At 38.7% G+C, this 15,675-nt stretch overlaps 2 protein-coding genes across 2 annotated transcripts; one reads left to right on the forward strand and one right to left on the reverse strand.

Annotated features, from left to right (window-relative positions):
• Positions 1–4,958: 4,958 nt before the first annotated feature.
• LOC110893682 lies at positions 4,959–8,388 on the reverse strand. Its single transcript, XM_022140772.2, has 5 exons — positions 8,239–8,388; positions 6,653–7,463; positions 6,365–6,565; positions 5,521–5,716; positions 4,959–5,305 (listed from the first exon to the last, which is right to left on the reverse strand). Exons 2-5 carry the CDS (start codon positions 7,436–7,438, stop codon positions 5,121–5,123), a joined length of 1,368 nt encoding a protein of 455 aa, XP_021996464.1. The 5' UTR covers positions 7,439–7,463; positions 8,239–8,388; the 3' UTR covers positions 4,959–5,120.
• An 840-nt stretch (positions 8,389–9,228) lies between these two features.
• Positions 9,229–15,145, forward strand: LOC110893683 (suppressor of mec-8 and unc-52 protein homolog 2). The gene is given in 13 exon segments (XM_035981020.1): positions 9,229–9,236; positions 9,471–9,492; positions 10,195–10,214; positions 10,336–10,472; positions 10,520–10,564; positions 10,817–10,942; positions 10,997–11,040; positions 11,113–11,200; positions 11,379–11,449; positions 11,521–11,641; positions 14,039–14,064; positions 14,541–14,696; positions 14,770–15,145. Coding segments are annotated over 13 exon segments (1,119 nt in total). The 3' UTR covers positions 15,025–15,145.
• Positions 15,146–15,675: the final 530 nt, after the last annotated feature.

The raw sequence follows: 15,675 nt of genomic DNA on the forward strand, positions 1-15,675 counted from the left end.
TCTAGGAAAATCTTGATAGTACAGATACGCTTCTGCACACGGGGTCGTGCCCAGCGGACACGGGGGCTTGGTCAACTAATGCAGGCAAACTGCATTTAATGAAGAAAGAGAAGATGGGTGGACACGGGGCCGTGTCCGGGCTTCTGTGCAAGCTATAAATAGGGGTGCTTGGCTCACTTGCAAATCATCCCTTGGCAAACCACATCTCTCACACTTCACCCACCCACCACCACCATCACAACCCACATCCACCACCATCATCCATCATCCATCATAGAGTGTGTGTAGTAGTCTCGGGATCCAAGATTGATAGTAAGAGTTCTTGACAATCAAAGGCCATGTTTGCCTATGTCTCTTACATCACTTGGTGAAGACAAGCATTTAGTGTAATACTTTTTATTTTTTAATCTTTTCGCACTTTTTATTTGGTTATGTATTAATGACTTTAATAACTAGTTTCTTATGTTGAAGGCGAGTCTTTCTTATCATTTGTCTGTGGTGTCTTGGCGTTATTTTACTATCTATATAAAATAAAAGATTTACACCATTCATATCTCCACGGTCTATATGGAGATATGTTGGCTAACTGGTCGGGGGTTAAGGGAATGGTTTGGTAAGAGTCTTGCCTTGTTCAGTGTATAGATCCTGCAAACCTAGGTCAAGCTTAGTAGGACCTCCTTCAATACCCACTGGTATTGGATGGCGGGGGTTCGAATTTCTTGATCCCCTCATATGTAAGCTACTATTAAAACATTAACCCGGCTACTTAGGATTGTATCCCTGCTGACTCAAACTACTTAGCCGAGGGTAACGTCACCTTCAAAAGAGGAGCCTACCACATTACGCATTAATAACTTAATTAATTATCTTTCAATAATCCAACCCTTTAGGATTGTATCCCTGCTGACTCAAACTACTGGGTGGAGGGTAACGTCACCTTCAAAAGAGGGGCCTACTACTATAACTAAGATAATCTCTTAAAAAGTGCAAAAGTGCGGAAATAATCAAAGGTTACACTAAAGGCGAGTCGGATCCAAGTGATTCATCTTGTCTATCTGTTTTATTTTTATTTTCAACATTTTAGTTTTTATTTTCTAGTTTAAAACCTTTTTCTAAAACTTTTGATTTGATTAGACGTTGAGGATAAACCGGTATTAAAAGCTCTTGTGTCCTTGGACGACCTCGGTATCTTACCAACACTATACTACGCTCACGATGGGTGAACTTGCCCATATGTGTGTTTGGTGTTAGTAAAATATCGTGTTTTATAAATTTAAAACTTGACTAAAGTGGTTAAAAGGGCTAAAAATATACTTTAAAACCTATAATACATGACACGCATCAGCACCCCTTACGGACCGTATGGCTTTAGGTCTTACGGTCCGTAAGGCCTTCTGATAAATAAGTTTCTATTTTTGGCAGTTTTGGCCCCCGGACTTGCATTTTCACTTGTTTGCCATTTTTAACACTTCTAACTTGTTATTTAAGCTATATGAAGGGTATAAAGGCATATGTAAATTGAATTTTGTTCCGCATATGTTACGAATATCGTTTCGCTCGATCATACGATTACGTATTTCGTAAATAAAATATAAAATTCTATGTAATACGAAAACGAATGAAATTGTACGATGGTTGAAAATTGTAAATGTTACATATAGGGACCCATCTCATCATTATGAAGACGGAAATCTGGATCGAGAACCACCACTTCATTATTAAGACATTGATGATGAAGAATACATCCAAGAAACGTAATTCCCCGATGCTAACTTGGATGAAGTGAACGTGGCAAGTGATGACTATATAGAAGATGATGTGGTTGAAGTTAACGAGAAGAAAAGGGGGAAATTCGCTAACCGAGCCGACTGGGTGGATTTGACTAGCGAAGAAGAAGTATTGTTGGCTCAATCATATGTCCACGTTACGTATGAACGGAAAATAAGGAATTCGACAAAAAAAGATAGTTTGTGGAAAGTCGTTCGAAAACACTACATAGGGCTTGGGGGAAGTAGCTAGTGATCAAACCATATATAATATACAAAACATTCCCATGTTGTCGATGTTGAAAAAGTAAATTAGTTCAACGGTTTTTTCATTCAGGTGGTACAATTTATATTTATTTTTAGAGTTAAATGTCATTTTAGTCCTTGTGGTTTGGGTTATTTTGCCAGTTTAGTCCAAGGGTTTTATTTTTTGCCTGTGGGTCCAAAAAAGTTTCACCGTTGCCATTTTAGTCCATTGGGTTAACTTCATCCATTATTTTTGTTAACGAGAAGGGAAATTCGGTCATTTTATATGTAATTCTGTTAACTAGAAGGGCAATTCAGCCATATAAAATGATCGAATTGCCTTTCTCGTTAACAGAAATAATGGATGAAGTTAATCTAGTGGACTAAAATGACAACGGTGAATCCTTTTTGGACCTACAGGCAAAAAATGAAACCTTTGGACTAAACTGACAAAATGATCCAAACTACAGGTACTAAAATTGCATTTAACTCTTATTTTTAATTACACCCGTTATATTTTTTTTATTTATATTTAATTTTAATTTAATATTATTTTTATTTTAACCCTATATGATCTCGCCTACGTAAAAGCAGGTGTAACGATTTGGATGTTATGGACTTACGGAAAAGGCGCTTCAAGATTATCGAGATAAAAACAAACAAGGTTTCACGCACGTTGTGGCGTGGAAAGTAGTTAAAGATTTCGCAAAATGGAGTCAAATCTTTTTGTTGAACGAAGAATCCGGTGGAAGTTCAAACAAGAGAAACTTATAGGATTCGGCTAACTTTGGTGCTTCTGAAGATTATAGGATGACCGACAAGTCGGTGCCGGACTTGAACGAGGAAGTTAGTCCAACACAACCGAAAAGGAGGGTACACGTCAAGATACCCGGTTCGTCAAAGCCAAAGTGGAGGAGTAGGCGAGAAAATAGAAGCGTACACGTCAATGAAGGAAGCGAGGATGCAAACGTTGATCGAAGCTAGACAACAAAATATCATCGAAGCTAGAGCCCTGATTAAAGAATAACGCGAAAGTGTAGCCCAAGTCACAAGGGACAAAGACTTTGAGACGTATACTCGGCCACACGACCATCTAGAGTACGAAGTGTAAAAAATCGCTATGATTGCACCGAAGATGAGACCGGGGGAGGGGGGACGGTGTTCCCCGTCGGGGAAGCCCTCCACGTCGGCTCCCCACGTTCTCTCCCGAACCCACACCCAAGAGTCTGATGTTTGTTGCCCTTGCTTATATCACTGTTTGACCCGACATCTAAGGAAAGTCCCTTTCTCGGATATTCGGTTTATCTGGGTAGTTGTCTCTAACATGTCTCCTTGGCAGGATCTTAAGATCTTTGCCATAAATGTTTACCTCTCGATTAAGCATCGTAACCTTATCTTCTTACAGAGAAGCCCACGCTGAGCCGCCGGCTCTTGGGAGTATTTAATGAGCCAGTCGTGTGTTCAGCCATTATCGTTCTCGTGTTTTGCGTCTTTCACTTGCATTGTTCTTATGGGGCGTTTGGTTCGCAAGAATTCAATGGAATTTAAAGGAATTGGAATCTAAATTCCATATCTTAAGATGTTTGGTTCATAGAATTTGATGGAATTGGAATCTAAATTCCAAACTTCATGTGTTTGGTTGACAATGGAAATGGAATTGGAATTGAGCATGAAATCCTTCAAATTCCTTGAACTAAAGGAATTCAAAATCCTTCCTATATGTGAAGGAATTAAAGTAAATTCATTGGAATCTTCGACCATTTCGACCCGAACGGTTTTGACCCGCACCGTTTCAACTCGTACCGTTTCGATCCGAACTGTTTCGACCCGTACTGGTTTCGATCCGAGCCGTTTCGACCCGTACCGTTTTGAATAAATCGAACCGTTTCGACCTGTACCGTTTCGAATCAAACCGTTTCGACCAGTTTCGACCCGTACCATTTCGAAGCGAAGCGTTTTGACCCGTACCATTTTGGCGCGAATCGTTTCGACTCGTACCGTTTTGACGCGAACCGTTTCGGTGCGTACCGTTTCGACGCGAACCGTTTCGACCCGTACCGTTTTCAATCGAACCGTTTCGACGCGTACCATTTCGACGCGAATCGTTTCGACCCGTACCGTTTTGACGCGAACCGTTTCGACCCGTACCGTTTCGAATCAAACCGTTTCGACGCGAACCGTTTTGGTCGTACCGTTTCAACCCGTATTGTTTTCACCCGAACCGGGGGTTGTGGGTGCCGGGGTGATGGATTCCAATTCATTTACCGTTTCAAATCGAACCGTTTCGATGCGAACGGTTTCGACGCGAACCATTTTGCCCGTACCGTTTCACCCCGTATTGTTTTCACCTGAACCGGGGGTTGTGGGTGCCGGGGTGATGGATTCCAATTCATTTGACAACCAAACACAATAAAAGTGGAATTGAGATTCCAATTCCAACAATTTCCAATTCCAATAGGAATGTTTAAATTCCAAATCCAATTCCTTCAAGTTCTAACTCCTATATAAATTCCAATTCTAATTCCAAAACATTCCGTGAACCAAACGCCCGCTTATATACTTAAGTACTATGAGGTAGAGTTAAGGCTGTCTACATCTTACCCTCTTCAGACTCTACGTTAGCTTTGCTATTGGTGGGGTTTACTGAGTATGATGATGATGATGAAGACTTGCATTGTTCTTAAGTATATAAACCATTAATAAAATAGAAGTTGAACTATAAATTGTCGCAGAGAAGGAAACACTTGATCAAGAACACAAAACCAACCAGAAACAAATTGTACATAAAACGATTAGGGATGAAAACTTGTTGCAGTGTCCCAGTCATTATAACTGGATACAACAGGTTTCAAACCGCCAACTTCCCATCCAAACACCTTGAAAAATAACTTTCTTATTTTAACTGTAGGATGTATCTCACATCCTGTTAAGTCAACAACTGCTGAATACACCCAACTTAAGTATTTTTTTTTCTTTCAATAAATTATGAAATAACATCTGATTTACAGGGTTTTCAAGTGTTACTAGATTTCTTTTTTTGAGGGGGGTTGAGAGAAGGATATGTACATATAAGATTCAACAGTACCATGTGGAGTTGTTTGATGACACTTAACACACAAGTCTAGAGTATAGATCTTCCAGAGCAGCATACAGGGGTTCAGCAGCCTTTGGTCGGTCCACGGTCCCAAGAAGTATATCGGCAGTTGTGAGATATGGATCCCCATAAAAGTGAAGATTAGTGTCCATCCTTGTTGCAACAATGTTCCCTTCCAAAGACACTCCAACAAAAGCACCTACACCAAAAATCACCTTTTACACTTAACAACACTCATTCAATCATCATTATCAAACTAAAACACCGCTGATCTGTAAGTTTTACATAAAAAAACAAAAGAAAACGCGGAGTGATGGATTTCAAAGCAACGCAATAGTTATATTCACTTGCTAACAAACAGGAAATGGGAAGTTGATATATAACAAACAGGAAAATTCTAACGATGATAAATACCTTTGCTACAACTATAAGTGTAGCACATGCCAGAGCCTTTATCACCGGCTCGAAGATCAGCTTCCAAAACCCTTCCAACAGGCCCTGCGGCAGCACTGCAACCAGCTCCAAGAGAAAAATGCATGCGACTACAGAATGTTTTCACAGCTTTAAAGTCATGAAGCACAATTATGAAGTCCATAAGCTCGCCTCCAACCTATTAAAACAAAACAATATAAGTGGTCTCACTTTGAACAGCAAATATATGTGCCTGGTCAAACCAGCAACATAGAATAATAAACTTCTGAGAGAACTATACTACTAGGTTGTTTGGTTTGCATAATGTTTTTTAAGGATGAAAATCCGTCAAATGAATTGAAATTTGAATATGAAAGACGTACATAAAATTGAATTCAAGTCTCACGATAATAATAATACTAAGCAACTCTAACCAAATGGCAATAAGTATATATTATAAACGATGATGACGATAAGTAATTGATAAAATAAATAAATAGTAACAATAACAATAGGTTAGTGAAGAATTAATTTGCTTGAATTTCAAGCCGTTAGTGATTTTTGTTTACATACATCTTTGGAAACTAATAATTAAAATCATCAAAACAAAGTAACTATAATGATAACAAAATAATATTGATGCCAATAAATAGTTATAATAATAAAATATAATTTAATTTAACATAAGAATAACAATAATAATCATAAATGGTTATTCATTTAAATGCCAAATCCATCAAATTGTACTGCAATGACACATCAACTGAACATGAAGTATATTAACCCAAATTTATAAAGAAAAGGCCGACAACATTATTGATATGAACAATGCACTTGATAGTTATACCTGAGCACCCCATCCTAGACCAGCTGAAATTATAGCAGAAGGTGCAGACCAAGAACCATCAGCTCTTCGAGACATTACCAAACCAGTACCAAGTTTGTATGTAAGTAGCATCCCAGCTTTAGCAACGGTTAAGATAGCTAGACCTTTAGCTCCTTTTAGAACTGCTGCAGGAATTGACCTTTCAGGATTTAACCTGGCCACCTGCGCAGATCACAATAAATTGTTGGGGTACGTAGGTTGAAACATAAATATATATCAATCAAGTAGGAAAGGTGTAAATAAAAGAACCTGACAGTAATTCCTCAACGTATTGGAAGATTTATATATTTCATGTTCCATAGACAAACCAACTGGAAGATTTAACCATCCCCTTGTGCAAGTCCAATCCATGACATCATGCTTGGCCACCTGTACTGCATTGCTGATAGTGTTGATCAATACACCTTGCAATGGGTCAAGCATATCATAGCAGGTATCACACACCCTCTGTGGATTCCTCTCTCTAAACTTAACAGGCAACAAGCATCTTCCCTTTGAGCAAGCCCTACAAAATATTCCTCCACAGAATCGACAGTGATGTCTACCACGAGTGAGGGCAGTGAAGGGGGCATTGCACTGCATACAAACTTTAGCAGTGCTGTCCCGAAGCCACTCCGGCGGTTCTGCTTCCAACACTTCTTTGTAAGCATTATAGTTAACTCCATTTGGTTCAAGAAGCGGAGGAGCACTAGGAATGTAGACAGATGGGTGCACGTAAGTGTCTCCGTCCATAAATGCAACGTTTGAACCAGGAGCAGTGTGTTCACTTGTATCCTTGTTACGACCAGTAACAATTGCAACAATCCCGCTCAATACATTTTTCAAATTCACCTCGGGAACATCTTGCTGAACAGAGTTTTGATAATCATCACCAGAGTCATAATCTCCATCAAGAAAATCTTCAGACTCCAGAGGATGCTCATAAGAAGGGTTGTGGCCTATGGGTCTTGCGGCCTGATGAAAAGTAACTTTGTCTTCTGGAACAGCCCATTCAGAATCAGCATAGTCATCAATGAAGTATTTGTTCTTCTCCATGCCCACAATCGCAAGTGAAAGATAACTGTTTAAAAGATAGCTAGAACATCAATCAATCCATAGAAGAACTAACAGATGCATAATCAACAAGCACTTTGCTCGTGATCATAATAAAATCAATGATTGTAAGTATCTCATGCTTTGATTCATACTCACCACCTTCTAGAGTTGGTGACCATAAATCATTTTAAAGAATTTTTTTATAACTTTTAGACAGACATTGGGGTTATACTAATACATCCACTTCTCCTGTGGTTTTGATGAGGGCCAAAGGCTGGCTGGCTGTCCATTGATTGCATGAAACTAGACGATACCACAATAAAAACGAGTTATGTAAGTAACGCTATAACACAATGATGGTCTCTTCCGTATCACGCATCAATTCATCCACTGCCATAGTAAATAAACCTAAAGAAATACTATATATAAGAAGTGGGCAGGCTAGGCTAGAGTTGAGTCAATTCTTGTTCCCTAATATTCTTTCCCAGATATGAGCACAGAATATAATGAACCACAGATTAATAATCTGAAAATGGATACACACAAGACAAGATACTGTTGATAAATATAATTCACTGCGATGGGAAACATAAGCAAAGCAAGCATATCACTGCCCAATTGCAAACAAAAAGGTCACGATAGAGTAATTAGAAACGTGTTTTGTCGGGGCAAAAACTGTATTCTCAAATCTCAATCCATACAATTGAAAAGCATAATTAGGGCTAGAATAGAAGAGGACAGGCATGTATTGTATTGAAAGTCGTTAAACCCTAATTCGGTGGGATACGATCGGAAATTACCTTTGATTTGAAGAAGAGGTTTGAGTCGTAGGAAGCGTGAGCAGCTAATGACTTGTATCTTTCTTGGGTTTATGGATGATACGTTTCGTTTCGTTTCTTTTCTTCTTCTTCACCCAAATCATCCATCATATCAGAACGCCTGCCTTTTTTATTCAATGTTAATTACAATAATGGTCCTTCATTTATTCTCATCTTTATTTTCTTATCACTAACTAAATTAAATAAATATCAGTAAAGTGGAAGAAAATGTTAAAAAGTGCAATGATTTTTTATACCAAATAATATTTAAGAAAGAAGTACTCTTCACAATCTTCTGATTTTAATAGATAGGGTGATTACCTGCGTATAGTAGATTCCGCCTCACAAACAATCACCAAATATGAGCCTCAGAAAACACCATAGCATATTTAATATTAAAAGAAAATACACAAAAGGCCACAAACAGTCCAACACAAAATTACTATCTTTTTTTTTGCAAACAGAAGACTTGAATTGGTTTAACACCAACACACAAAAGCCTCAGAGGCTAACACTACATAACACTTTAGTGTTTTCAACCACAAATTCACTCATATTTCAAAAGCAGCACAGCTTTTGAATCAAATAAACTTCACATATGTTTCTATCTCAATCTTGCAAATCAGTTTGTGTATGATCTTAATTCCACAAAATTGATAACGTAATTAAACTAAACTTTCTACAATAAGAAAGGTAATAATTAATTTGAGAGCAAAGTTAAGAAGCAAAGATAATTTCAATTAAATCAACCACATAATCCAACAAAATAGCAACTCCAGTTTCAACTAAAGTCAAAGATAACACATTTTGAGAAACAAAATACTAGTTCAATAAAAGCAATCAAGAAATACAATTAACAAACCTTGATCAAGAAAGAGGATTTATTGAGTCGAATCATCAACCATGAAATTACGCTGTTAAGCAATGTACTTAAGGAGGTTAAGCATAAAATAACACTCACAACAGATAAAGATGAAGAGGTACAATCTTTGGTGGATGGCTTGAAGTTCCCATAGCTCAAAAGGTGATAGCAACGTCCTCCATCCACGTGATGTTGTATCATCCTTGAAGTGGCAGTGATGAATACTATTTGATTGCAAGACAAATGGAAACAGTAAAATACAGATCAGTTATATTATTATTTTGTTTATAGTCGCATAACATCAAATCAGTGTTTTTCGATTGTTTGAATGGTTCCACGATCTTCATTGTAGCAATATTGTTAACGTTACGAAGGTTTGTTGTTTATTTTTCTAATATTTCATTCACCATTGTGTTGTTTTGTTCTGGTTTTGGTTTCCATTCAAATTCCTGTCTCTTTGTTTGGACCAATTTTGAAATGATATCCGAACTAGTGAAATGTATGCTTGTAGATGGTGAAGACTTTATCTTGGTGGAGTGTGACGCTAAGTAACTTTGGTGAGGCACATGTTTCATGTGTGAAACACCAAGGGAGGCTTCCTCGATTGAACCTTATTCTTCCAGCCATCATATCTAGTATTTTAAAGAAAAGTTAACAACATTAAATGTGTTGTTTTAGTTGAAAGGAGGCGAATGAAGTGAAAAGGGCAAATGAAAAGTTTTGTTATAAAAGAGTTATTTTGGAGAAAGTATAAGGGCTAAAACCGTTAGTTAATTTTAATACCTAAACAAAGATGTGTCTTCTGTGCCTCCTCCTCCTGTATACCACATCTATCTATCTATCGCAGGTGTAAATCCACACACACACACACAGAGAGAGAGAGAGAGAGATGATTAACGAAGGAAGGATCAGATATATAGAATTCAATAGGGTGGAGCTCCCTACCCATTTAAAACTTGTGCCCTCGGGAAAATAACCACTCCCTCGAGGGGAAAATGTTTCATTTTAGTAGCAACAGAAGCAGTTTCACTACGCCTCTCCTTCAACTACTTCAAGTTGAGCCAATGCACTTGTAGCTTTCTCGAGCGCTTTGCAAGTATGTCTTTCTTTTCTTCTTCTTCACGCATTCAATTAGGTCAATTAATTTGGGGGTTTTATGAATTTGAAAGCTCCTCCTCCTCCTGTATATACTGTTTGACATTGACATGTGCGTGCAGAGAGGAAAAGGTTGAAGAGCCAGAACAAGCCCCTAAATATCGAGATAGAGCCAAGGAGCGTAGAGAAGATCAGAATCCTGATTATGAACCTTCTGAATTGGGTTCTTTTCATGCCGTTGCTCCTCCTGGAAACGTAGTAAGCTCGACTTATCACTTTACCCTTTCTTTCTTATTCACTAATCTAACATCACTCTTGCAGCCCATAGGATTTCCATTGAGTATCTTGGAGGTATCAGTCAGTAGCAGCATCCTCATATCACACATGCCTTTAACTCGTCAACTATATATAATTACCCTCAAACAACTTAACATAATTGCCTGTCTCTAGGATACTGTAAACAGTTACTACTTCTTTCCGTTTTCTTCTTCACTTCTTTTTTTTTTCAATTCAATCAACTATATATATAAATATGACCAGGGATAAACCAAAGATTTATGTAGGCTCGATGATGCAATGAGCCTACTGCTATAAATGACCCAGGTGACGTCGAACACACACATTTGGTTAAAGGCCTGGACTATGCTTTGCTCCACAAGGTCAGAAGTGAAATAGACAAGAAACCAGAGATTGAACAAGACGCTACTGATGGCCATCCCAGGTAAGCACATGATTTCCTATGTCTATGCAATGCAACACCATTTATTGATTTATTAATCCTATCTAAGGAAGACCATCCGGTATCCTTCCGCACTGGAAATGCAAAGGTAAGTTAAAGCCATCTTTGCTAGCCGTAGCCTCCAAAATATGTATCTTGCTCATACTGTTTTATGTTGCAGGCTGTGTATCAGTGGATAGTCAAGCCTCAGACTGCTGTCAAGCCATATGATATGTTCCTTCTTGGAAGAATGGCTTTCATTTTTTGACATGGTAACTTCTTTTTTATATGTTTATGTTTTTTTATTCAAGTGTAGGGAATTATTTTATAGTATCTATTACCATCTACTTCTCATTACAACTGTCTTCTGTATGCAAAATCAGACATGTTGTATGCAAAATCAGACATGTTGTATGCATTTGGAACCTAACATGAATGATGCATGACAGGAGAGTGGGTTTTCTCATGATATTCCGACCACTGTCCACAGAAGTAAAGCTGACTGCCCAGAGCCAGAGGTTGTTTATAGTTTAGTTTGTGGTTTTATTATGTAAGTCATCCTCAACTACAATTTGTGGTATTTTTGCAGGAAATGGTTACTGTCAGTGTTGATGGCGCTGTGCTTGATCGGATTGGGAAAATTATGTCTTACCTCCGTCTTGGTTCATCTGGGAAGATTCTTAAGAAGAAAAAAGACAAGGATGGTAAAGGTGTATTGCTTTTCCCTACTTTCTTCTTTAAAACTGCTTCTCTAGTTTTGCATACTTTATTTTGTAACTTTCTCTAAAAGAGCATCATGTTTAGAGCTAAAATAAGCATATATATGTTCCCAATTCTCACATAGTTAGGATGATTTGACACAGCATGTTAGGACTGCATTGTGATGTGTGTGTGCACATAAAGAGAGATAGATGTGGAGGGAGGGAGGGAGTTTGGATCATGTAAAAAGGAAATTAAATTAAAAAGACTAGGAAGGAATCTGGAAGGTGTTAGGTATCAATGGCTGTAATGCGGGACTGAAAACTGTTCCCAAATTCAGCAGCTTACTGCCGTTGACTGAGTTTAACAGCAGAAACAACAGTTCTGGCCTAACAGAACAGCACCTGCTATGATTGGCGGGAACAGAACCATCAGTAGCGGGTGGTGGCCTTGGTTACTGCAAGTGGCAGCGGAAATTGGAGATGATGGCTGGACAGTCGCAAACTAGAAACACAAACACTAGAACAAATAGAAAATAATTAACATGGGAATTTCACATGGTTCGGTCTAATGTGACTAACGTCCACGGGGTGCAACTAGGATAATTTTTATTGCTTTGGAGATGATAAGAAATTACAATGGCCTAGCAATCTGTTTATACGAATAGAAATGGGATTATAAACATGGTAATTAAGAGAATCACTATGTCATCGACATAGACAAGTGGTAAAATAGACAAGTGGTAAAATCTATCGTGGGTTCAAAAAAGCTAAGAAGACTGAATGATCATATCTAGAGGGGACAATCTTGACCCAAAGCCTTCCAAGTGGGTCAGTTTGGGTTGCTTTTAAAATTATATGGGTTGGTTTGGGTAAGATATTTTAACTAAATGGGTCGCAATGGGTCACTTGAAATTCCATCTTGTTATTTTCGGGTCAAAGCGGGTCGACAACATTAAAGAAATGGGTCGATGTGGGTTAGTGTCTTACAAAAACAGGGCAGGTTTCAGATCGGAATGGGTTTCGAGCCGGCACAAGTATCCACACGAGACGGATTACGGCACGAAACGGGTTTTGGATCGGAACGGGTTCAGTTCAAATTGCGTTTCGGGTTTCGGCACGACGCAGGTTTTGGATCGGAACGGGATTGGTTCGGGTCGGGTTTCGGGCCGACGCGGGTTTCTGCACGGGACGGGTTTCGGATCGCAACGGGTTTTGGGCTGACACGAGTTTCCGCACGAGACGAGTTTCGGGTCGGGACGAGTTTCCTACCGTTTCGACCCGTACCGTTTCGACCCGAACCGTTTCGACCCGTACCGTTTCGACCCGTACCGTTTCGACCCGTACCGTTTCGACCCGTACCGTTTCGACGGGAACCGTTTCGACCCGTACCGTTTCGAATCGGCCCGTTTTGACGCGAACCGTTTCAACGCGAACCGTTTCGACGCGTACCTTTTCGACCCGTACCGTTTCAACCAGTACCATCAAATCAAATCAAACAAACAGCAGTCACAGATTACAAAAACAAATTCAGATAGACTATCAATTATCAGCTAAACTGAAACATGAATGCTAGGCTACATATCAAAATGAAAGAAAATTATGTAATTCTACTCACAAAAACATTAAAACGAACAGTTATAGCAAACACCATGACGATAACATACAGTACCAGTCAATTAACACCTACACGATCATTAACATACAGTCACATACAGCTTGAATTCAAACACATAGGCAGCATAAATTACCAGAAACAAACTATAGGTTTCAGCTAATTTAGAAATTAGAACACGAATACGGCGTTGCTTATCAAAAGAGTAAAAGCATAACCATAACAAGTTAAACACAGAGATTGTCCCAAACAGCATTAATAGATAATATCACAGATTACAAAAAGGAATCAGGGAGACTATCAATTATCAGCTAAATCTAAACATGAATAGTGAACTACATATCAAACTGAACATAACCGCAATCATAAAATCGTTAAAACGTATCAATTATAGCAAACAACATGACGAAAACATTCAATACTAATCAATCAACACCTACTCGATCGTTAATTCAACAATCACTCTCAAATACAGCCTAAATTCCTCAACAACAAACCTCACTCGAAGACATGAATGCTAAGCCACATATCAAATTGAACATAATTACATTATTCAAAGGTTACCAACCCGGACCCGTTTTAACCTGACAAAATTGCCCCTTGATGTACAATCACTTTTTTTTTAAGAGACATTTTTTAACCAACCCGACCCGAAACCCGTTCCGACCTGAACCCGTTTTGACCCGAACCAAAACAACCCTTTTTTTAATTGACTTGTTTTGACCCGAACCCGTTTTGACCCATGACCCGACCCGACCCGTTTGCCAGGTCTAATCATAGCAACTCCTTTGTAGGCCAAGCTTACTTATCACAACATCGAGTTTCCTAAACAAGACACATGGAGATTGTTTCAAGCCATACATGGATTTTTTGTTTCAACTTTCAAGATATCTTTATATATTGGTACACTAGGTTGTTTTGTACTCTATTATATATACCCATGCACTTACTTAACATATTCTATTTCATTTCATCTTCTGGTGTATTACATTATGAGTTTTTTTTTTTTTTTTTGTGTTACATATCATCATCATCATACACATCAAATCCCACCAATAGCAAAGGCAAGGTAGAGTCTGAGGAAGGTAAGATGTAGACAACCTTACCTCACCCCTGTAGGAATAGAGAGGCTGCTTCCAGTGAGACCCTCGGCTCGATAGTAGTTTGCATCAAGCCTTGGACATAAGGCACATAACACTCAACAATTGAGACAAATGCCGATTAGTGCATGTACCCCCTTGTCTTTCGGCTATCAACGCCACCACATGATTAACCATCCCCTTCTTTTAACGTTATTTTCACGAAATTAGTAAAATAACGTTAAAATTAGTGCACTTTCACTTCATATCAGAGAATTATTCGGAATGCTATCCAGGTTTACAAGAATATAACCGTGAGGTTGTGGATAGTGATGATGAAGATGATTTGTCCAAAATGGATATGGGTGGACGAGTAAGTGTTGTGTTTCTTTCTAAACCATGACTTTGAACCTTGTAATTCTGATTGACATGTGAACTCTGTACAGGCAAAGCGGCGGCTTCATAGGTGGGACTTTGAGATAGAAAAGGAGTGGGCAACGTGCAATGAGCAGAAGGAAGCAATGCCGAAAGCTGCGTTTCAGTTTGGTGTGAAGATGCAAGATGGGCGCAAGACGAGAAAGCAGAATAAAGACCAAAAAATTACTAACGAACTCCACAAGATACTCGCCAAAAAGAATATGCAAAAAGATGATGGCAGTGGTGATGATGAATCTCATCCTAGAAAGAAGCAAAGGGTTTAAGCCCTTAAACGCATATTATGCACTGCTTATCTTATTACATGTCAGTATTTAAGCATTAAACTACTGCTTCTACATGGTTAAACTTGCTATCTTCTTTGTCATGTGATGGTTTTAGTTACTAGCTTGTCGATATTTAGCTCACGAGTTCGACGTTTCTTTAAACAATCTAGTCTACTAATCCTACATCATGGTCCACCGTGGGGCTTGACCTCAAGGGTACGGATGCCATTTTAAAAACCTTTAGACTTTAGTCCCTTTCACAATTATGGAAGAGCTGGTACGTGATATGTCACATCTTCCTAACGAACACTTCACAGTAATCCATGACATGTTAAAGGAGGATGATCCAATTGTAGGATTAAGCTCGTATCTCTTGGACGATCTTTTCTGTATTCTTTTGCATCCTGTTAATCCAACATGTAGAGCAGATGAGATAGTAGCATTTTCCTTTCTTCCTTATTTCCAATCAATCCACTCGCCAACTCCACCATTTCTGTGATCGAAATTCGATATTCTTGACCATAACTCTGTTACAAACTGGCAGGTGTTCTACTGTCTCATCCTGTTGTGTACAACATTTACAACTCGTAGAGCCAACTGTTATGCCTCTTTGATGAAGATTCACAGCTTTTGGAATCCGGTATTGGAGGA

Source organism: Helianthus annuus, chromosome 12 (assembly GCF_002127325.2).
Source record: "Helianthus annuus cultivar XRQ/B chromosome 12, HanXRQr2.0-SUNRISE, whole genome shotgun sequence".
Lineage (NCBI taxonomy): Eukaryota > Viridiplantae > Streptophyta > Magnoliopsida > Asterales > Asteraceae > Helianthus > Helianthus annuus.

Coding starts and splice junctions, on each gene's coding strand:
- LOC110893682 (XM_022140772.2), bottom strand. CDS start 7,438: ATGGAGAAGAACAAATACTTCATTGATGACTATGCTGATTCTGAATGG. Junction 6,566..6,652: donor CGTTGAGGAATTACTGTCAG/GTTCTTTTATTT, acceptor TGATCTGCGCAG/GTGGCCAGGTTAAATCCTGA. Junction 5,717..6,364: donor GTCTAGGATGGGGTGCTCAG/GTATAACTATCA, acceptor TTGTTTTAATAG/GTTGGAGGCGAGCTTATGGA.